Source organism: Lycium ferocissimum, chromosome 9, assembly GCF_029784015.1.
Source record: "Lycium ferocissimum isolate CSIRO_LF1 chromosome 9, AGI_CSIRO_Lferr_CH_V1, whole genome shotgun sequence".
Lineage (NCBI taxonomy): Eukaryota > Viridiplantae > Streptophyta > Magnoliopsida > Solanales > Solanaceae > Lycium > Lycium ferocissimum.
The window spans coordinates 36,069,143-36,093,433 of record NC_081350.1 but is presented as its reverse complement, the minus strand read 5'-3'; the positions used below and the strand labels follow the sequence as shown (position 1 = coordinate 36,093,433).

The following is a 24,291-nucleotide window of genomic DNA, read 5'->3' as shown; positions in this document are numbered from 1 at the left end:
AGGCAAAGGGTCAACATGAGTTGGTGTAGAGAGTGCAGGGTAGTCAACTATAGGATCATTTTCAGAATCAGGAACAGATGATTGAGAGACATTAGGGATGGAACAGTCTGGTTCATTATCATCAAGAATCAGAGTAGAGGGTTGGCTATGATATGGTGGTAGGGTACTTATAGGAAGAGAGAAGGGATAAGAGTGTTCATGAAACTGAACATCTCTTGATACAAATATCCTCTTAGTCTTTAAATCCATCACTTTATACCCTTTCTTTCCAGTTAGATAACCCAGGAAAACACAAGGTGAAGCTCTAGGTTTAAATTTGTCTCTATGTTGAGTAGGAGTAGAGACAAAGCATAGACAACCAAAACTTTTGAGGAAAGAGTAGTCAGGAGGATGACCAAACAGTATTTCATAGGGTGTTTTTCCTTTGAGAACTGATGAAGGAAATCTGTTAATAAGAAAAGTAAAGGTAAGAAGACATTTACCCCAATAACAGAGAGGTAATTTAGATTGATGTAAAAGGGCCCTTGAAGTTTCTAATAATTGTCTATGCTTCCTCTCGACAATTCCATTTTGTTGAGGGGTTGCTACACAAGAAGTTTGATGGATAATCCCTTGTGAAGCAAAAAATTCAAGGATAGTTGACGCCCCTCCCAATTCCAAAGCATTATCAGATCTGATGTATTTTATCTTAGCCCCAAACTGCCTATCTACCATAGCCATAAAATATTTAAGCATAGAGAAAGCATTGCTTTTTGCACTTAGAAGATAGGTCCAAGTGGCTCTGCTAAAGTCATCAACAATAGTTAGAAAATACTTATAACCATTGTAAGTGGCAGTTTTATAAGGGCCCTAATTATCTATATGAATTAGCTCAAATAAACTTTTAGTCTTGATGGAACTGTGGGGGAAGGGTGACTTGGTTTGTCTTGCTAATGGACGAATTTGACAAGAACAATCAACACATTGTGTAGAAGAAATGAAACTAAACTTTTTCATTGAATTGAAAGGCATGTGTCCCAATCTAATATGCCACAATTGCACATCAGACTGAGAACTTATAGGAATAGGAAAAACACTAGAAACTGAAATACATTGATTTAAAGAAACACTAGACTTAAGGAAATACTTGGACTGATTGATACTAGAAGATAATAGGAAAAATCTATCTCTTGCTTCACCAAGAACCAGAGGGATCTTCACTGAAGGGTCCTACATAAAACATAAAGAAAAGAAAAAACTTAGAATACAGGAGAACTGTTTGCAGAATTTTTGGACAGAGATGAGGTTAATTCTGAAAGATGGGACTAGAAGAACATTTTTCAGAACTAAATCTGGAAAAAGAGTTACAGTGCCTGCATGAGTTACCTTTACTCTAAAAGAATTTAGTAAGTTAATAAACACAGGTGAAAGTAAATGTGCTAGAGTAGTGAAAAATTTAGGGTGAAAAGACATGTGTTCAGTGGCCCCTGAATCAATGATCCAAGAACTGGAATTGATAAGAGAGAAATAAGCTAGTGGATTATTGAAAATGTTACCAGCACAATGCACAACATTTGCATGTGCATCTGATGCTGTGACTTCTTGACTCACACCCTGTATGCTTTGAAACATCTGCATCATTTGCATCATTTGATCTTGTGAAAATGCTCTGTTTTCAGTTGCTGCACCTGATACTGCTGCATTGCTCCTCACAGCTTGCGATTTGTTATTCTTAGTAAACTTAAAATTAGCTGGAAACCCAATGATTCTGAAGGATTTTTCAACAGTGTGCCCTAGTTTCTTACAGTTTGAGCACACAAGTTCCATTTTCTTACCCTTAAATTCAAAGAACAGATGACCTTTGTCCCATAGGATAGTGTTGAGCAACAAGAAAAGAACTAGAACCCCCAGGAAAGTTGGTGTTCATGTAACTCTCCCTTTGTTTCTCATCTTGCATCAGAAGTGAGTAAGCAAGATTAACACTAGGGAGTGGTGACATCATCAGAATGTTTCTCCTACCTGGTGTATACACATCATTCAAACCCATAAGAAACTGCACCAACCTTTCATCCTATAGGGACTTGTTCATTTTATCCTTTCCTCCACAGCTACAAGCACAAGAACATGTTACCTTTGTGTACAGAGTGTCAAGTTCATCCCGGATTTTTTTCATTTTGGTGTAGTATCCAGCAATATCTGATGACCCCTGAACTAAATTTGCAAGCTATTTTTGCAGATGATAGAGCATAGCACCATTTGGTTGTCCAAACCTATCTTCAAGGTCCTTCCACAGTTCCTTGGCTGATTTGGAGTAGATGACACTTCCTGCTATCTCTTTTGAGAGAGAGTTGAGCAGCCAGGAAGTCACCATGTCATTGCATCTACTCCACATCTTGTATTCAGCAGAGTCAGAACTAGGTGCAGCAGAAGAATCTTCAATGTAGCTAAGTTTGTTTTTGGCTGAAAGTGCTATGAGCATTGATCTCCTCCAAGCACCATATCCAGATCCATCAAATGGAGTCAAAACAAGGGTCATACCAGGTGAGTCTGATGCCACTACAAGAAAGTATAGAAATTGCAACAAAAAATTTTATATTTGGCAACAACTTAGTTTTATTGTTGGCAAATGATTTTTTTGTTGCCAAAGAATTTAATTTTGTTGCCATAGTATTGATTATTGTTACAAAAAGTACTTTTGGCAACAAAAAAAAAAGTTGTTGCAATAACAGCCGTTGGAAAAAGTGCATGCAGCAAAATATTATTTTTTTTTGTTGCTAAAACTACTTTTTGCAACAATAATCGATCTATGGCGACAAAAAAAATTTTGTTGCGAAATATATTTTTGCTTGTAGTGTGCATGGAGAAAATAAGGGAGTCTGGTCTATTACTCCAGAGGTTTCACTCCCAGTGCTTGCTTCAGAGGTGTTTTCAGGGGTGATAGCCATGAGGATGAAGTGATAGAAGATTCAGAAAGAAAAGATGATAAAAATGAGAGTGATTTTAGACTGAGAGCTTTTGGAACTACTCTGATACAATGTAAAAATTTGAAATAAAAATAGACAGATTTGTTTTTGTGAAATTTTCTGATTGATTTCTTCACTGGACTGGTTCATGTATAAATACAAATCTATTCTAGCTAGAATACAAAAAAAATGAATGTGTACGTTTCCTATACAGCTGTACAAATTCTTATTGGCTGTGTACATGTTCCTATTGGCTGTCACATAACAATCTACAAATATCTATTCTAGAAGGAATCTTTCCATATGATTTTATCCTTGTAAAGATCAGACTTGGGCACTTGTTGTTGTCTTTGCCGAGAGGCCCAAGTTTCTTCACTTCATTTCGGCTTTGGACAAGGCCCAATTCCACCGGAGGCCCAATAAATATCAGTTGGACCAAATGTTGCACAAAACCGACCTAATAGACACAAGTCACATTAAGACATAAACCCTCAGTTGACTTCTAAAACCTGTACACCAATCTTATCTTCATCTACACAACCAGTTCCGTCTTCATCTTCCTCGTGAGATTCTTGACGTTGAGCAGAATGGAGGGAATTAATTTCAACAACATGCCACGTCCAAATTTTGACGGTCATTTTGTCTTATTGCGGTCTTATCTATCTTTGTTATTTTATCATGACTTCGTTGCTCTTGCTATTTCTCATTTTTACATGGTTTTGATTTGCTGGTCCGTATCTGACTTTTTTCCCTTGTTTTCCTTGTTTTCTTTTGAGCCGAGGGTACCTTCCAAGGTGGGGGTAAGGTCTGCGTACACTTTACCCTCCCCAAACCTCACGTTATGGGATGCAACTGGGTATGTTGTTGTTGTTGTTGTTGTTGTTGTTGTTGTATTCTGTCTTATTGCGAGGAGCTACAAAATGTTCTTTTGGAAAGAGAATCCCTCAATTACAATTTATTTGTCTAGTTTAACTCGATACTGAATTTTAAAAAATAGAAAAAACTTTTAAATCTTATAATTTTAAATTAAAGATTTGTGTAAAATATCAAAATCCCTTTGAATCTTGTGATCTTAAATATGCTATGTAAAATGTTAGGCGTAAAGAGTTACTAAATATAAAAAGTGACAATCTTTTTTGAAACAAACAAAAAAGTAAAGTAAGACAAACAAATCGAAAATACGTAATGGAAAACAATTATTCAAGAAAGAATCATAAGTATTAGTTTAGAAGATTTTCGGCTTTTTCCTTGTGAAAATAGATCTACAATAATATATGTTGGGAATCTTTACTTGATCGATCGAACTACCTTGTTTTCACAACCTATATATATTCTCTATCTACTAAGATGTTGAGATTTTTCTGTTTGTAAATTCTACTTGTTTATATCTATTGGGAAACACTGTGTTTTCAGTGCCCATAATTGTATATTTATATGTTACTCCCTCCACCTCATATCAATTGTCACATTTTCGTTTTGAACGCCTCTTAAGAAATCATAAATAATTTTTTTTTTTAATTTATCTTTCTTCAGTAATTGCACTCTAGTTAAGAGGTAAGCTAATTTTAGTCGTAATATAATCATAATATCCACTAGTAATTATTTATCTGAACTCTTCAAACACCCATGTAACCAATGTACGTACTTTAAAGAACACTTAATATTATCAGTAAAATAAAACAAAATTAAGTAATTTTATTTCGATTTGGTAGAATCACAAATTCTAATCCGAGGACAAATATTTTCAGTAACTTTAACAACTATATGAGACGGATAAAATATGATAGGCTTTAAAAGGGAACAAGGTAGTATATTAATAAGCTAATTAACTCTATGTAGATGAACACGACCCAATAACATATTTCAACATATTCCATTCTTGTGCAAAGAGTAAATCAAGGTGGTTGATATCACAAATGATTCCACCCTATTGAAATTGAGCATTTGGCAATACTCGGCGATACAAATTTCAATATTCTAATGAAGCTTTATCTATCGAAGGAAGTTACCTTGGTACGTAGTTACTACTTGCCAATTACAGCAATTAAAACCTTGAAAAGAAGATCAGAATATTTTTTTATACACAATAATTGACTGATGATAGAAGCGTTGAAAACCCAGCTGTGAAAACCCCAGCTGTTAAGTCAATCTTTGACTTAGAGTCGTAATTGAGCAAGTTGTGCTAAATTTGGAGGGTCAAAATGAGGGTCATTAACACCAATGCCCTTATTTTGGGGTGGTCTTCCATTTTTGCTCCTCATAAAAATAACTTTCTTACGGAACATAAGTTTATATTTTCGCATTATAATATCCACAAATTATATCTCTAATGACTTTTGTATAAAGTCAATTGCTAAAGGACAAAAATTAAAAATCATTCCACTTGAAGGTCAAGTCATGCGATTTCTTCTTAAATGAACTAACTCAATTAATGGACCATCGTCCAGCCCTTCTCAAAAGTTAGTTAGGTGAGATGAGTTGGAGTGAAATGGACTAGACAATGTGTTATAGTCCAACTCACTCCGTTCAACTTCTATCAAGTTTTAATTTCCTTATTTATTTCTTAGAATTTGTTTTTGATGACAAACTGAATTAATACAAAAAAACAAAAAAAAAATTATGATATATGTAACATATCATATAAAAAATATTAGGGAAAGGACACAAATGACCGTTGGGCGATAAATAATCCCACGCGCTGGCCCGTCTATTCCCAAACCCAAAAATTAGCCCATAAACTATTTCCATCCGCTAGCCAATTTAGTCGCCACAAAAGATTTAAAAAGTCTCCAATAAAAGCTCAGGCGCTTTAAAAAACTAGACTTTTTGTGGTGACTAAAAGTCGCCACTAAAGGGCTGCTACAGAAAAATCAGGTTTTTTAGTGGCAATTAAAAAGGTCGCCGCTAAAGGTTAAACATCCCAAAACATCTATAATATGTGTATATTTAGTAAGATATATCCCAAAAACTTTGCGGTGATTTTTGTATATAATATGTATCATTTGTGTATAAAACTATGTATCAGTACCTATCCTTAATGTATAGAAACTGTATAAAATATGAATCACTAAGGTATGTATCATTTTTGTATATAATATATATCATTTGTGTATATATGTATATAAACTGTATCATTCTTGTATATAAAGTGTATAATTAATTCCAACATATGTATATAAACTGCATCATTCTTGTATATCAAGTGTATAATTAATTCCAGCATATGTATATAAACAAACTATATCATTTTTGTATATAAAGTGTACATATAATTCCAACATATGTATATAAAAATGTATTATTCTTGTATATACTTACTAAATATACACATATTATACATATTTTTGGATATTTCTTACTAAATATACACATATTATACATGTTGGATATTTAACCTTTAGTGACGACTTTTTAATTGCCACCAAAAAGCCTGATTTTTCTGTAGCAGCCTAAGTCGCCACAAAAAGTCTTTTTTTAAAGCGCCTGGGTTGTTGTGCCGACCAGCCTTGGCATTATTTTGGGCCCCCTGGCCATTTTTTGGCATTAAGTTGGGCCGACTGGACTCCTGGTGGGATTAAGCCTAAACAGTGATCAAATGTGGGATTAGTTTGGTTGAGTGAACACACAGTGTCCTTTTCCCAAAAATATTTAAATATCTTGATAAGATTTTTTTCATGGATCAATTTGGGTTACATACTTGGCCCATTCCAACTGAACGGTTAGATGGGCTGAATTTAGACCAATCAAGTAGATTGACTTACCAATTGTGATTAATTGGTAAATCCTTTCTTGTATATTTCAGGAATTCTTTTATCCTTTTCTTTTTATACTTTATTTGTTTTTCCTTTTATGATCAATCCCATGTCTCTCGATCTACACTACCTTATATTACAAAATCTGACGATTCAAAAGAGTTGTAACACATTCGAAACCCGCTACTTGTTTCAAGAAAACCAAAATTATGAAAGGAAAATCCAATTAACAAAAGTATTAATGCATGTGACCATACTCTATAATAGAAGTCATGCAACCTGAGACTTGCATTGACCCTGGAGAACTTATTTGTGTATTTGGAAACAGAAAAAGAAAAAAAAGTATCTATAACAAAATCTCTAGGTAATGCCACAAATTATTAAAATTGGAAACGACAATAAAACACATCATGCTTTTAGTGTTTTTTTTTTTTTCCAATAATAAAAGGGCCATGTATTTAATAGGATGGGGTTATGCTGATCCCTAAAACCAGCTATTCGAATTGGCAAAAGCATGAAGGGGACGTATATATATGGACCTTCAAATAATTTTTGATAGTGAGTGAAGATTCCCTTTCTTAACAAGAGTATCTAATTATGTGAACCTAAAGAGCTAGGGATATTACATTTTATTTATTGGAGGAAAAGAAACAAAAATTTCCAATATTGCTATTTTATCATGGGGACCAGTCAGCAACATAACCTATCTCCACATTTTTTTTTAAAAAAGATTTTTTTTTTTTTTGCTCTTTTTTATTCCGAGAAGGCAAAAACAATGAAAAATGAAATCTTTTTGCCCCCAAGCAGCCCCCCACCCCCCACCCCCCACCCCCACCCCCAACAAAAAAAAAAAGATAAAAAAAACCTAGCTATAGCATCTCTTAGAGAAATTTAAAACCAACTTTTTTGTCTAGTTAGAAGGTCCACGTAGCGAAGTCAAAAATTTCGTTAATGATATTCAAGATTTAATACGCAATACTAAATTTGATATACACAATATATATTTTCGACAAATTATGGATTTTCGACTGACCACCCTTAGTTTATGTAGCTACACCAATGGCTCTATACCTAAGAATCCTTTACACAATATTTATCTAGTGTATTCTTTTAAAAATATATTGGCATTTAATTCATATTCATCCGAAAACGAGTTAGTCAAAAAGGAAAAAAAAAATATAGAGACAGAAAAAGAGGAAAATTCATATTTAGTTCCAATATCATGTTTAACATGACAGTGCTGTATATATTGATGATAATGTATACAAATATATTAATGATAATGTATACAAGTGTGGAGAGGATTTATAAGAATGCTGAATACAGCATCATCAAATATGTAGCTTTAAACGTATATAAGATATGATTCCAAGTAGAAATCATAATTTTTGATTGAGTGGTTTGGGCTGACTCTTTAACTTTTTTTTTTTTATGAAAGATCAGTCTCATCTCTTTACATATAGTTCCCTTGAAATGTTTAGCTCATATCACAAAAATTTCATTAGATTCATGATTTAGTTTTTCTGGTACTCGAATAGTGAAGTAATCACAAATTATATTTTGTGAAATCTAAACTTTTAAAAAAATTCTTTCGTACGATAACTATATCTATATAAAAGTATATAAATTCAACCGTTATGAACTTGGATGAAAAAGGCTTTTCCAAAAAACTAAAAGTCAAAACATCAACAAAATACTTAGTGAAATTAACAAAGAAGTAAGTTAGCGTATCACCAAAAAGCCTAAAGCAAAAGTCTATGTCAATAGAAGAAGCACTGTAGTAACTGGTAAAATTGTTATCATGTGATAAGGAGGTCACGGGTTCAAGCCGTGAAAACAACATTTTGCAATAAATACAGTAAAACTGCATACAATAGATCCTTGTGCTCCGATCCTTTCCGGATCTTGCATAACTTAGTGCACCGGGCTGCAATTGTTAAGGTAAGGAAGTTGTGTTTCCTTAAATGTGGAATATAAGTTTTTCCTTAAATGATTTGTAGATTTTTATGATTTTCGTCATCATATATTTAACTTTATCATGTTTATTATGCTCACCTACACCGACACATGTTTGTGCCGTGGTATACTTATTGATCTAAGTAAATTTATTGTGCGTGTTTTTAAAATTTTAATGTTATTTCTTTTGCAAATTGCGTCAAACCTTGTTTGAATTAATAGACGTTGCCCAATGTAGTTGGATCTTAGTTTGATGCGTATCTCATATTCAACTTCCCCGAATAGTTTTTTCATATTTGATAGGCAAGTTTTTGAATTTGAAAAATTTGTACAAAGCATAGGAAACGGATCTAGATTGTTGAGTTGAAATATTTTTCCGAGACTCTTTTGTCATATAAAAAAAAATAGTTGTCATATTCCAATTTTTTTCTGAACCAAATGTACATTTACTTTCCATAAATGTGTTTGTTCATAGATATACCCTTACTTATCCTAATATAGTCCTAATATTATTCTTAAAAATAAATTTGTTAATGCAGCCTAATAGTGTCTTCTTCTTTTTTTTCGTTTTTTTTTTTTTTTGAAAACTAAATAAAGAAAAAAGTGGTAAAACAAAAAGGACAAATACAGAAACTATGAACTTCAATTTCACCAACTCTATATATGGAACAAACTGAATATGTAAGTTCGATTTTGAAGGTAAAAAATTAAAGACCACCCATTTGAAGGGAAACCATGCAATTATTTGCTTTTTAGACTTTACTAGTTATTACAATGCTGCATCTTATATAATGAAAGTCCAATAAGAAATTAGAAAGTTTGACAAGACAAAAATTCAAATCGAAACAGAGTAGCAGATAGTCGCTTTGATATGAACATCCCAGCTTGTGCTACTAATGAGTAAATTTTGGTCAGAGTTTCCCAAGTTTATGGGATTTAATTTACTTTTAGACATTATACGCGCAAATTAGACCTTAATTTTTTTAAAGAGTAAATTTTGGTTTGAAAAAAAATTAAAAATATCCTCCAAACTTATTTTGGGTCAAAATACTAATCTCGTTTAAATATACCCTGGGATTTAATCATTACTCCAACCAAATAATAACCCTTATTTCCCCAATTCTCTCAAGCTTCATACCTACGTTATACGCGCAAATTAGACCTTAATTTTTTTTAATTTCCTTTTTCCAATCGGGATAAAAAATCATACTAGGATGTTCTACTAGGAAACACATAAAGCTGGCTTTTAAAATGATTGATGTTTAAGAGGTAGATTAGAACGTCGTCAGTACATGTAATATTATAAAGAGGAATACCATATAATTGTGATTTTTTTAACTTAATGCCCTAATTATCATTTGCAATTACTGAAAGAAAAGTTGCCAAATGTCAACTATTAAGTTAGTTAATTACAAGCACAATGAAACACCTTATCATGAGTTCATGACCAATCTAGCTTAGCTAATAGCAAAACATAACAATTATACTGACAATTGAACTTTCTGTCCATCATCTTTAAGAGATTAAAATAATTTGATTACAAATGATGACAAGGTGACAAAACAAAATATAAGTACATGAAAAAATGCATATATGTTTCTTGTAAAGATGTTTAGTTTTCACCATTAGCAGAAAATCTCATATATTTTAAATTATTACTTTTACACAGACTAGCAACCACAGTAGTGAGCCGAAAAGAAGATTCTTATCTGCAAAAGGATACAGGGTAACTTTTAATTTTCTAGTTTTTGGTTCTCTTTTCAGCTAGGTTTAATTTGTTTAGTTAAAAAAAATTAATTTGTTAAAATATTGAGGGTTGCAATAGTTTCAACTCTTAATGATCCGAAAAACAAGTTCGGGGGAGCTGGAATGACAGCTACTATATGGAAGCCTTATGTTAAGGGTCAGCAGATAGCGGATGCCGACTGAAAGTTCAAAGAGGGTCAGACATTTTACAAGTTGGTTGGAGAGTAAGTTTAATAGCATGTCCATTGCTTATTCTGTTATATTTGATTTCTTGCAGTCAAATTATTCTGTGTTTAGAGGATTAAATATTTCACGTCTAAAATATAATGCAAGTTAGAATTGACGTGTATCAATAAACTACCATTAAATTATTATGATAGTTCTATTTCTTGTGTAGGTTGATCCAACATTATATGGCAATAGTAAAACTAGGAGGTTTATACATTTTCAGGTTAGTTATTTTCACGAGTACCTGTGAATTTTTATCTCGTGTTCATGAAATTATTAAGACTTGATATATAATTTTATGTGTTTTAGGCTGGTAAAAAGCATTGCTTCAATATACTATGTCTTGGATTTGTACTAGTTGACAACCAACTACCTATTGAAGCGCCATTTACTAAAACTTCACGCCGTGGAGATCCTAAGCACATATTTGAATATCCAATGTACATCGATCGGGTGTATGTTACATTTCTCTTTCTAGAATTGTTTTCAAGTTTTTCAATAGTACAATACTTTATATAACGAGCACATTTTCTTTTGAAATCAAAAGGATCTAGCGAATGGAAATTGGAGAGTTTTGTCTGAAGAAACCCATAAAGAACTTGGTTTTTGGCCTCAACAAATCTTCACTAACTTGGCAACCTTTGCTGCGAACATTGAATGGGGAGGAATGGTTTACAGCCCCGCGAACATACCTGAACCTCCCATGGGCTCCGGTTTTTTCCCCATAGAAAATTTCAGTATGACGCTTCATGCAGGAAAATTATAGTATTAAACTATAAAGGTGAGACCATAGATGTAGCAACGACCCGCACAGTGATAATCCTAATCTTTATAAGGTTTTCGATCTTCCAAATGGAATAAATGAAATGTTTAAGCACATTATTTTTTACGGGGGGCCTGGTTCAGTTGATAACTCTTAAGTCTCCTCGTTTATTTTGACCAGAAAAAAAAATTCTCCTTGTTTATGTATTTGCCATGGAAACATTTACAATCCATGCCCAAAGATGAATTATATCCGGAGAAATATAGGTGGTCTTATTTGACATTATTCATTTCACATACTTTCACTTATATTTTTCTTTCATTTTCTATTGGTTTTTATTTTGTAATCACGAAACATCTTAAAATCTAATAGAATAAAAGAAATCGGTAAAATTCTTTGATGGTCACATAAATTAATCACTGAATTGGAACAACAATCAGGCGAATATCAAGAGGGCATATTACTGGATCATCAAATTCGTTCATGAAACGCAAGTGTCACCAAGAGGATGTCTTATTTTTTTTAACTCTATATAAACTATAAACTAAAAATGCATATTTTAATAAAGTAGGACAAAACCGCATCACCTCTATAAACAATTTAATAAGGGAACAATTATCTAAACCACATACGATAAGTTACTTCAAACGTAGCCCTTAATCTTATTTTAGGTTCATGATTACCAATGAGCTCATTCTTTCTTGTTTTAAGTGTTAAGCATCAGCAACTTATTCTTGTATATATCTCAAGTTAAATTTGTCTAAGTACACTTTTTAAGTTGCATTTCTTTCCCCCCGCTAATTTAGTGTTCCAAAAACCTTTGAATAGCTTCTGAAGTTTGAATAGATTATAAACTATAAAATAAAAACTAAAAAATAAGTAAAACATAAAAAGTGGTGTTCCAAATTAAATGGTATGCTGATGATCGCAGCAATTTGGTAGCACGTTGTCAATTAAATGCTTGCTTATTAGGACAGAATAAATATTTTTTTCTCAAAGAAAGGAACATTGAATCATTAAAAAAACATTAACAAATTATTTCCAACGTGAGTTCACCAATGTCAGCATGCACGTGAATACCTTATCAAGACTTAGTTAAAAAACAAACCTAAATTTCTTCAATAGATGCTTGCGCCACTTCAAAAACTTTTTCTCCAAAAAAAAAATAAAGAAAAAACAGTAACCTAAATGGATATTTATACCTTATCATGCTGATGAATTAGAATGGTCTGTCAAACTCAAACTTTTAAGAACTTTGGTGTGCATGCATCAACCTGCACTTAGAATTTATTTATACAATTATCCTAATTTTTAACTTTATGTTTAATATGATATCCTATTATCCAATCATATTTTAAGGAAATGGATGAATTATTTTATAAAGTAAATATGTGATAAGCTTTAGTTCCACAAAATGCCACGTCCAACTTTTGACGGTCAATCTGTCTTATTGCGAGGAGCTACACAATGTTCTACGTTCTTTTGGAAAGAGCATCCTCCCTCAATTTTAATTTATTTGTCTTTGTTTAATTCGATACTGAATTTTAGAAAATAGAAAAGACTTTTAAATTTTATAATTTTAGGAGCCGTTTGGACATGATTTCATCTCATGAGGTGAAATCATGTTTGGACATGCATTTTGAATTTCTTAAGTTGCAGTTTTTTTATAAATATAAAAACCCCACAAGTTGTGAAAATCATCAAAAATTTTCCAATTCTTATACAATCTTACCAAATGAGTAAATCATAATTCATAATAAAATTAATACGCTACTAGAAGGCCTTTCTAAAAAATACAACATCAATTGATCATACTTTAGTTCAATAAAAAGAAAAATTTAACATGAATAGTAATGTAACTACTCTTTAATATAATCCTCCCACATGGTAAACATGATTGGTAAATATATTTTACCAACTTGCAGATTAATATTTAATATAAATGGTTGGCAAACATGATTGGTAAATATATCTACCAACTTATGGTTTTTTTTTTTTTTACAAAATATAAACATATGGGTCAAATTTTACATTTACATTTTTTGAAATCATGATTTCAAATCCCAAATCATGCCTTTTTGGATGATTTGGGATTTCATCTCATGAAATGAAATTAGAGATGAAATCGCATGTCCAAACGCTGATTTCATCTCATGAGATGAAATCGTATGTCCAAACGCCTACTTAAAGTAAAATATTTTCTAATGTATCAAAATACCTTTTGAATCTTGTGATCTTAAATATAATATATAAAATATTAGGCATAAAGAGTTACTAAATATAAAAAGTTACAATCTTTTTTGAAACAGAGGAATACGTAATGGAAAATAGTTATTCAAGAACGAATCTTATACCGTAGCATTTCAAGGTAAATACTACTCCCTCCTGATAAAAAAAAAAAAGAGTCCACTTAGTCTTTTTTTCTTGGATAAAAAAAAGAGTTCACTTAGCAAATCAAGAAAGAATTAACCTTGTTTTTTCATATTTGCCCCTATTGAGTGTTACTCCTTCCGGATCAAAAAAAGAGTCTACTTAGCCGTTTGCACACCCCTTAAGAAAATACTAACTCTTAGACAAAAATAGGTAATTTGACTGAAGTACCCCTAATTAAATAGGCATTGGGATTTGATCATATAACACTTAATAGGGGCAAATGTGGAAAAACAAGATTAATTCTTTCTTAATTTGCTAAGTAGACTCTTTTTTTGATCCAGAAAAAAAAAGGCTAAGTGGACTCTTTTTTTTATCCGGAGGGAGTATATGATATTATGATCAAATTCCAATGCCTATTTAATTGGGGGTAGGTTAGTTAAATTACCTATTTTTGTCTAGGAGTTAGTACTTTCTTAATGAGTGTGCAAATGGCTAAATGGACTCTTTTTTTATCCGGATCGGAAGGAGTAGTTTAGAATGTTTACGGCTTTTTCCTTGTGAAAATAGATATACAATAATATATGTTGGGAATCTTTACTTGACCGATCGAACTACCTTATTTCACTACCTACATATATTCTCTATGTGCTAAGATGTTGAGAATTTTCTCCTTGTAAACTCTACTCCCTTCGGATTAAAAAAAGAATTCACTTAGCCATTTGCACACCCTTAAAAAAATACTAACTTCTAAACAAAAATAGATAATTTGACTAAACTAGCCCTAATTAAATAGATATTGAGATTTGATCATAACACTTAATAGGAGCAAATCTGGAAAAACTAGATTCTTTATTGATTTGATAAGTGGACACTTTTTTGACCCAAGGATAAAAAGACTAAGTGGACACTTTTTTTTATCCGGAGGGAGTACCTGGTTATATTTATTGGGAAACACTATGTTTTTCAGTGCCCCTAATAGTATATTTACTTCATCCGTCCCATATTACTTAGCCACATTACCAAAAATATATGTCTCAAATTACTTGTTCATTTACAAACTAAGCTAAAATTAATTAAATATTTCTCATCTTACCCTCCACCTCATATCAATTGTCACGTTTTCCTTTTGGACGCCTCTTAAGAAATCATAAATAAATTTTCTTTTTACTAATTTATTTTTCTTCAATAATTGCATTCTAGTTAAGAGCTAAGCTAATTTTAGTCGTATTACAATCACAATATCCACCAATAATTATTTATTTGAACTCTTCAAACTTCCATGTAGCCAATGTACGTACTTTCAAGAACACTTAATATTAAGGGTAAAATAAAACAAAATTAAGTAATTATATCTCGATTTGGTAAAATCACAAATTTTAATCCTAGGACAAATATTTTCAGTAACTTTAACGATTATATGAGACGGATAAAATATGATATGCTTTAAAAAGGGGACGAGGTAGTATATTAATAAGCTAATTAACTCTATACAGATGGACACGACCCAATAACATATTTCAACATATTCCATTCTTGTGCAAAGAGTAAAACAAGGTGGTTGATATCACAAATGATTCCACCCTATTGAAATTGAGCATATGGCAATACGATATGCTGATAATTTGGGGCGTCACAATTGTCTTGAAAATAATATATGACACATTCGATGTGCAATTCTTTTCTTAACTATAAAAGCGTGTTTTGTTAATATGATGATTATATTTTACTATTACATTGGTAGTTTTACGACAATTCAGAGAGTTCCAAAATTTTAGATAATAGAAACAAATAATAATGGTAATGATTGAAAACAATGATGATTTCAAGATTGAAATTATTACATCTATGAAGTTCACCTTAGTCCAGCTTGAGAGTTATATAATAATTTCGAAGTCAAATTCATCATAATTCTCAACCGTAATAATCAATTTTATTTTTGGGCCGGTGCATAATTGAGTCTGCCGCCCGAAGGCAGAAAAATCAGTGAAAATAATAACATCTTTTTGTTCATAATTATTAAATATCATATTTTTCTTCCACTAAAAAAAGAATATGGATGTCATTTTACCAGCTCCAACTTTTCATGAAAGTGTGAAATTCCCAGTGGACATCACCTCAATGTTAATTTAAATGTGCACTTCAAGTTTACTCGTTTTCATAATAACTACCAACTTCAAGTTTACTCGTTTTCATAATAACTACCACGTAGTAGGGGTAATTGATGTAGAAAAATATATTAGTATTTATTTCTATGTGATGTTTACCCACTTGTGTTGCATATGTTGTTGTATTTATATTTGATGTTTATGCTAAACCAATGAGTATGAAACGTTATATAGTTATCACTTTATTATGGTTAATTCATATACAGTGCTTTCGTCTTACTTGACCATAGTTAATTAATATGACTTGATGTAAACACTAGTTAGGGTTGGATGCACTTGTTTTAGCTGGGGTTTCATCTGAACCAAATACTTTCGACACGGAGCAAAAATAAGTTTCTATTATTTTTTATGTCCGCACCCATTATGTATATAGTTTAATAACGTATAAGAAGTTATATTTATACTTCCTCTGTTTCAATTTATGTGAACCTATTTCCTTTTTAGTCTGTGCCAAAATGAATAACCTCTTTCCTAATTTGGAAACAAATTCACTTTATGAAATGATTTACAGTCACACAAATCACTACAAGAAAAAATATATTTGGCACAAAATTTTTTTTTGTTGCTATTCAATTGATTTAAAAATTTTGCAACAAAAAAAAAAAAAAAAATTTGTTCTTAACTTTTGTTTTGTTATTACAACAACGTGCAACAACTTTTTTTTTTTTTGTTGTCGAAATCTTTTTTGAACACTCTAAATTGTTGCCATATATAAAAATTTTTGTTGCGATTTCTATACTTTCTTGTAGTGAATATTCAAGACTTATTTTTCACATAAAAGTCAAACTCTTTCTTAAATGTCGGAGTATTAATATTTACATTTTTTTTTACATTTTTTTTTTCACTGTCTCAAAGTAATGTAGAATAAACAGTTGGTCACTATCAGTACCTAATAATCCCTCATCAAGTGATAAGCACGAAAAATAATGCACTCAGGCAATTAACAATGACTACTTATTAATTTAATCAATGATAATCCTTGACAGCGTTCCTTTCTTTTTTATATAAAAAAAATATTCCTTTGCCTCTAAGTGGAATTTAGAACCTCTAATTGCGTCCCTCTTTACTTCGAACAGTCCTTTGCATTCCCTCTTTGTTCTATGTTTTATTTTTGAAGAAATATTTAGTGGTCGTTACACAAACGTAAGTGGAACCCCACTGAATTGAGCATAATGTCATTAAGAAAAGGAGTTGACTTCGGAATTAGCAAATTTATTAATCTCAAAAAGTCGTAATGATTATTCAAATCACTAAACTCTGACTAAGAAGAAAATTTGATGTTTGAAAAAAACAGAGGAAAAAAGGAAAATTAATTACAAAGAAAGCAAGAAATAGGGATGAATCTGACTGTTACTATGACAAAAAATGAATATTGGAACTAATTCAACTTTTAAAAACTAGCTCATGAAACTAAATTGAAGATTACACATGTCTCAAATCAATTTGAGACTCTTTAACAGGTTGACTCGAAGTCTTAAGTGCTCAATTCCTATCAGTGGAGCTAGGTAGAAATAAGGTGTTCAATTATACTTTGCAAATAAAAAAAATAAAAATAAAAGTATCTTGCTGTGGAATCATTTTGACATAAGGAAACATAATAGTTTAGCAGAAAATGAGGTTCAAAAGGGCATTTATAATCACAGGTTCAAATCTCAGTTCAATATTGCAATATCTTTTTGAATATCCTTATATAAATTTCTGACAATGTTACTGCCTACTATTTAAAACGTAGAAATGCAATTCCATATTTTGGAAGATCTACCGTTCAACCAAAAGAATACATGGATACAAAGAACTAGACAAAGAATAAAACTTTGGAACGGATTTTTGAGTTTTTCAAATGAAGAATCAATTCGAGTAATAAAATGTGAACCTCAAAGTCTTCATCAAGTTCTAATATATGGTCAGTAACCTCCAAGTGAGTTACTGACCATATATTAGAACTTTACAAAAAGAATATTTAGTTCCTAGGAGAACTATAAGGGGAAAAATGTTCTTCTGGTTTAGTGGTTCTCCACTAGGCCAACTCAGTGCCACAAAAAAGCATATTATATTGGGCATACAAACAGACACACCGGATTTAAAATAAACTCAGTGGTCGTTTGGTTCAAGGTATAAGGTGGGTTATCCAAATAATTTTTTATCATATAAAATAATCAAACAGACACACCGGATTTAATCCAAATAAAAATTAGTCACGAGGATTATAATAAAAATCAGTGAACAGACCCCTCAGTGAACAGTCATCTTCTACTTTACTTTATTGCCTAAGACAGACTGGAAGAATAAACAAAGACAATAAATCTTACCATCAACCTCTGAAATTTAAGTTGTACACCTGTCGTCCCATTTTTACCGTCGATTTGGCTCAAATAATTTGTCTCAAAATAATCATTTTAAACATATAAAACTAAAGTTAGCAATTGTTTCTAACTATACCCTTAACATTAAAGAAGTACTAATCCTTTATAATATTGCTCAATTCTAAAAAACTATCTAAAAATATAAGTAACTTAGTAAACTATATCGTGCATTTATTACTTTTAACCAATAATTAAAATGGGAAGGAGGGAGTAATAATGACTAAGGAGCATACACTGGAAAAAAAAAAAAAAGGCTACACTGTCAGATAATTTAATATGTTATCACAATTTACTCTTCTATTTTTTTAGATTATTATATACAATAATAGATGTATAGTGAGATGAATGAGATCTTTTCTATTTAACCAAAAGTCTCGAATTTGAATCTTGAGATGTAAGAACCTCTAATAAGGAGCATTTCCTATTTTAAAGCATCCTACATATATGCGAATTTAAATTAATCGGACTAATGAAGAGCAAATATCAAAATGGTTAGAAAATAAAAAAATAAAAATCATTGTCAACATTACACGTAAACGTGGGCAAAATGTTATCTAAAGTCAAATGTTTTTACTTTCTTGATTGCTTCTTCAGCTATTTTTTAGTGGTTGTTTCTTCAACTTCTATTTATAGCCCTTCAACTTCTCTATATCACTCATCAGAAAGAATCCAAAATCTTCTCTCAAACCCTTTCATCTCCTTCATCAATATTCCTAGCTTTTATTTAATTTTCTCTAATGGGTAAAATTCATCCAGAAAATATATCTTCTCCTCCTACTTCTCCTTCTTCTTGTTCATCTCCTTATGTTACATCCATAAGAGAAACTTTTACCATATGGATGAAATCACTAGTTTTTCATGGGAATGGATGTACTGTTTTTAATTCCAAAGGTGAACTTGCTTTTAGAGTTGATAATTATCAAGAAAAATGTAGCAATGAAGTATTTCTCATGGATCTCAATGGTCAAGTTCTCTTCTCCATCAAAAAAGAGGTAATAAAAAAGACGGCAATTTTTTTTTGTCACTTTGAATTATTCGCTCCGTCCCAATTTATGTGGCACTGTTAAGATTTCGAGAGTCAAACTTCTTGATTTTAACTGTGAATTCAGATATAGAGTCAAAGAATAACTCATTTGATTTTCAAAATCTGAACAGTACTGCCACACATATATTAGGACAGAGAGAGTAATGTTTTTGGTATATTTCATGTTATGGAAGTTGGTATTTATATTTATTTGTCTTTTTCTTTATGCAGAAATTGAGAGTTTTTGGTCGATGGAATGGATATTTATGTGGTGGATTTAAAGGAAGGCCATGGTTTCAAGTGAGAAAGAATTGCACATTTTCAAGAGGAAATGTCATATGTAATGTCAATTTGGGGCATGAAAAATCCATCGAAAGCTGCTACAAGATTAAAAAATTGGACAGAAAATCATCATTTAAAGTTACAAATTATACTGGAGAAATTGTTGCAGAGGTATGTCCTTTGAAATCTTGGATTCATATCACTTTTTAACACCTGTTTTATTAAGTTGTATATACTGTTAGTATAAAGATTAATTAAAACTGATTTTTCTTGTTGCAGTTAAAACAAAAGCAATCATCAAGAGGATTTGCTTATGGAGATGATGTGTTAACTCTAGAAGTGGAACCCGAAGTTGATCAGTCACTAATTATAGCTTTAGTGACAGTTTGCGGTTTGATTACTCGCAAATTATGATCAAGAAATTATATGAAGAATTCAAGAAATATGGGGCTCTTCCATATGAACCACCATTCTGATTTTAGAATGTGTTGTGTGCATTTATTTTCTCTTTGTAAAATAGGAGATCAAATTTGTATATGCAGTTTACAAGAGAATTAAGCTTTGAGATGTAGGACAAAGAGAACAAATAGTCTAGTTACATTTTGTTTGCATTTCTTGTTGTAGAAATCTTCAACTTTTGTAATGAGTAATTCAAAAGGTACTAATCTGACCTTTCTTAAATATTTGCATTTGTTAACCACTGGTATATATATTATTGGGTTTTTGAATTAACTTGCTTCGTTGAATTATGTAGAAATCTGTGCTTAATGGCCTTTTATTCTACTTCTGCCGAAACTGCTATGAGGTTTGTAGAGTATATAGTTTAGAATAGAAGAAGCTCTAAGTTTAATAATTAGAATCCTTATAGTCTGAAAAAGATGTGAACCAATTAAGAGCAGACACTAGTCTTATTTATAGATGCGTTAAGAGCAATCTTTTATCCGAATGAACAACGTTATACCGATTAAGCGGGACAAAATCCAAAAGTACATTTTCACTGATCTAATTATCATTACGAAAATTAGTTATCTTAGTTTTATTTTCGTTTAATAATAACTTGTGCGACGTATTAAATTAATCAAAACCCTATAAAATAAAACACTTAAACCTAAAGATAACAAGTTTCCAAACAAACAAAACTTACTTCGGGGCACTTTACAATCCCTAAAACGATGATCCAAACGTATAGGTATACTTGATGTGTTGAGCCTACATTATTGTTCGAAGAAAAAGATATTAGGTTTTATGTAAAATATTGACATTAAGTCGTTTTAAAAAAAAAACGAATTTCAAAACTTTTGGCCAATGAATAAAGGGCTGGGCGGACTTAACAGTAAATTTAAAGTTTGATTTTATTGCGCACTAATTTAGTTGAAAATTATATTTTGATACCTCCGACCACTTTTTGGTCCATTTAAGTTGCGGACTCTATTATATAGGGCATACAGACAGACACACAGGAATTAAAATAACGGAAAAAATCGACATTAAAAAGGCTCATGCTTTTAAACATTTTGATCAATCTTTCCATCCAAATTTTAGGTCTAAAAATACCCTTAATTTGTTTTTGGCAAAACTTTTGGCCAATGAAAATTAACTCTTTTAAAAAGCCAAATGGCATTTTGTAATTGGTCATAATAAAATTCCGTAATTTTAAAAAAAAAATCTGAATTTTTTTTTAAATACGGATTTTTTTAAAATCTGGATTTTTTTTTAAATTACTAATTTTATTATTGACCAATTACGGAATTTTTAAATTACGGAATTTTTAAAAAAAAATCTGAATTTTTTTAAATCTGGATTTTTTTTAAATCTAGAATTTTTTTTAATAGGTTTTTTTTTTAAATATGGATTTTTTTAAAATCTGGAATTTTTTAAAATTACGGAATTTTATTATTGACCAATTACAAAATCACTTTTTTTTAAAAGGTCCATTTTAAGTTAGTTTGGATATTTATCATATAGGGCATACAGACAGACACACAGGAATTAAAATAAACTCAATGAACAGTCAGCTTCTACTTTAATTTATTCCCCAAGACAGACTGGAAGAATAAATATAATGACAATAAATCTTACCGTCAACCGCCGAAATTTAAGCTGTACACCTTTCGTCCCATTTTTACCGACGTAAATACAAAACTAAAGTTAGCAATTTTTTCTAACTAAACCCTACTAGTCCTTTATAATATTGCTCAATTTTAAAAACTATCTAAAAATATAAGTAACTTAATAAAATTTATCATGTATTTTTTTTTAAACAATACTTAAAATGGGAAGGAGAGATATACACTAACAAAAAAAAAAAATTACACTGTCAGATAATTTAATACTGTTATAACAGGTTACTCTTCTATTTTATAGTGGGATGAATGAGATTTTTTTCCTACTTAACCAAATGTCTCGAATTGGAATCTTGGGATGTAAGAACCTCTAATAAGAAGAATTTCCTATTTTAATGCATTCTACATGTGCGTAAATTTAAATTAATCGGACTAGTGAATACCAAATATCAAAATGGTTATAAAATAAAAAAAATAAAAATCCTTGTCAACTTTACACCTTAACGTCGGCAAAATGTTATCTAAAGTCAAATGTTTTTACTTTCTTGATTGCTTCTTCAGCTATTTTTTAGTGGTTGTTTCTTCAACTTCTATTTATAGCCCTTCAACTTCTCTATATTACTCATCAGAAAGAATTCAAAATCTTCTCTCAAACCCTTTCATCTCCTTCATCAATATTCCAAGCTTTTATTTAATTTTCTCTAATGGGTAAAATTCATCCAGAAAATCTATCTTCTCCTCCTTCTTCTTGTTCAGCTCCTTATGTTACATCCATAAGAGAAACTTTTACCATATGGATGAAATCACTAGTTTTTCATGGGAATGGATGTACTGTTTTTAATTCCAAAGGTGAACTTGCTTTTAGAGTTGATAATTATCAAGAAAAATGTAGCAATGAAGTATTTCTCATGGATCTCAATGGTCAAGTTCTCTTCTCCATCAAAAAAGAGGTAATAAAAAAGACGGCAATTTTTTTTGCACTTTGAATTATTTGTTCCGTCCCAATTTGTGTGGCACTGTTAAGATTTCGAGAGTCAAACTTCTTAATTTTAACTGTGAATTCAGACATAGAGTCAAAGAATAACTTGTTTGACTTTCGAAATCTGAACAGTACTGCCACACATATATTAGGACAGAGAGAGTAATGTTTTTGGTCTATTTCATGTTATGGAAGTTGGTATTTATATTTATTTGTCTTTTTCTTATGCAGAAATTGAGAGTTTTTGGTCGATGGAATGGATATTTATGTGGTGGATTTAAGGGGAGGCCATGGTTTCAAGTGAGAAAGAACTGCACATTTTCAAGAGGAAATGTCATATGTAATGTCAATTTGGGGCATGAAAAATCCATCGAAAGCTGCTACAAGATTCAAAAATTGGACAGAAAATCATCATTTAAAGTTACAAATAATACTGGAGAAATTGTTGCAGAGGTATGTCCTCTGAAATCTTGGATTCATATAACTTTTTTAACGTCTTTTTTATTAAGTTATATATATTGTCAGTATAAAGATTAATTAAAACTGATTTTTCTTGTTGCAGTTAAAACAAAAGCAATCATCCAGAGGATTTGCTTATGGAGATGATGTGTTAACTCTAGAAGTGGAACCCGAAGTTGATCAGTCACTAATTATGGCTTTAGTGACAGTTTGCGGTTTGATTACTCGCAAATTATGATCAAGAAATTATATGAAGAATTCAAGAAACATGGGGCTCTTCCATATGAACCACCATTCTGATTTTAGAATGTGTTGTGTGCATTTATTTTCTCTTTGTAAATAGGAGATCAAATTTGTATATGCAGTTTACAAGAGAATTAAGCTTTGATGTAGGACAAAGAGAAGAAATAGTCTAGTTACATTTTGTTTGCATTTCTTGTTGTAGAAATCTTCAATTTTTGTAATGAGTAATTCAAAAGGTACTAATCTGACCTTTCTTAAATATTTGCATTTGTTAACCATTGGTATATATATTAGGGGTGTACAAAGTAAACCGACAAACCGCACCAAACCGATAAACCGAGTCAAACCAAGAAAAAAAAAACTATAATTATTGGTTTAGTGTTGAAAAAAAAAAAATACCATGGGTCCGACATTACATGTTTTTTTAAAATATTTTATACATAAAAATATTTATTTGTAATGTACTATTTCTTAAATTTTTTCGTAATTTTTTATCTATTATCATATTATTAAGTTCTACTTAAGTTTTATATCCTATGATGTTAAGTAACTAAATAAAGTGTAATGCTAATAAAAGAAATTCAATTTACCATTAGGAATAACAATAATGTTAGATATCTATTCTTTTGCATAATTGATTTAGAAGTGAAAATACATAACTTAAGTTTTTTTTATCTGCTTGAATTAATACTTATTTGTCGTACTTATTTTAGCATGACTTAATATTTTTAGGTTATGGTCATTTTCTTTATGGCTTGTTAATTAGCAATATTTATTTTAACCGATTTTATTAGCTTTTGTTAAATATTTTAATACAATGTCATCACTCTTCTCACATTTTGTGTTATTTCTTAAGAAACACCTTAATTATATAGTTGTTTACTAACTAAAGAAATATTTGAAGTAAAAGTATATATATAAAAAAAAAAATTATAAAAACCCGAATTTTATTG

General features: G+C 30.9%; 2 protein-coding genes across 2 annotated transcripts; both read left to right on the top strand.

Annotated features, from left to right (window-relative positions):
- The first annotated feature begins 18,936 nt into the window (after window positions 1-18,936).
- On the top strand, window positions 18,937-20,326 carry LOC132069461 (protein LURP-one-related 4-like). The gene is made up of 3 exons (XM_059462804.1): window positions 18,937-19,280; window positions 19,544-19,765; window positions 19,874-20,326. The coding sequence occupies exons 1-3, from the start codon at window positions 19,026-19,028 to the stop codon at window positions 20,006-20,008; spliced, it is 612 nt and encodes a 203-aa protein (XP_059318787.1). The 5' UTR covers window positions 18,937-19,025; the 3' UTR covers window positions 20,009-20,326.
- A 1,994-nt stretch (window positions 20,327-22,320) lies between these two features.
- On the top strand, window positions 22,321-23,597 carry LOC132069460 (protein LURP-one-related 4-like). The gene is made up of 3 exons (XM_059462803.1): window positions 22,321-22,607; window positions 22,868-23,089; window positions 23,199-23,597. The coding sequence occupies exons 1-3, from the start codon at window positions 22,362-22,364 to the stop codon at window positions 23,331-23,333; spliced, it is 603 nt and encodes a 200-aa protein (XP_059318786.1). The 5' UTR covers window positions 22,321-22,361; the 3' UTR covers window positions 23,334-23,597.
- The last annotated feature ends 694 nt before the right edge of the window (window positions 23,598-24,291 follow it).

Excerpts from the sequence above, each read along its gene's own strand:
- LOC132069461 (XM_059462804.1), top strand. The coding sequence starts at position 19,026 with ATGGGTAAAATTCATCCAGAAAATATATCTTCTCCTCCTACTTCTCCT. Across the intron at positions 19,281-19,543 it reads TCTTCTCCATCAAAAAAGAG|AAATTGAGAGTTTTTGGTCG; the intron begins GTAATAAAAAAG and ends TTCTTTATGCAG. Across the intron at positions 19,766-19,873 it reads CTGGAGAAATTGTTGCAGAG|TTAAAACAAAAGCAATCATC; the intron begins GTATGTCCTTTG and ends TTCTTGTTGCAG.
- LOC132069460 (XM_059462803.1), top strand. The coding sequence starts at position 22,362 with ATGGGTAAAATTCATCCAGAAAATCTATCTTCTCCTCCTTCTTCTTGT. Across the intron at positions 22,608-22,867 it reads TCTTCTCCATCAAAAAAGAG|AAATTGAGAGTTTTTGGTCG; the intron begins GTAATAAAAAAG and ends TTTCTTATGCAG. Across the intron at positions 23,090-23,198 it reads CTGGAGAAATTGTTGCAGAG|TTAAAACAAAAGCAATCATC; the intron begins GTATGTCCTCTG and ends TTCTTGTTGCAG.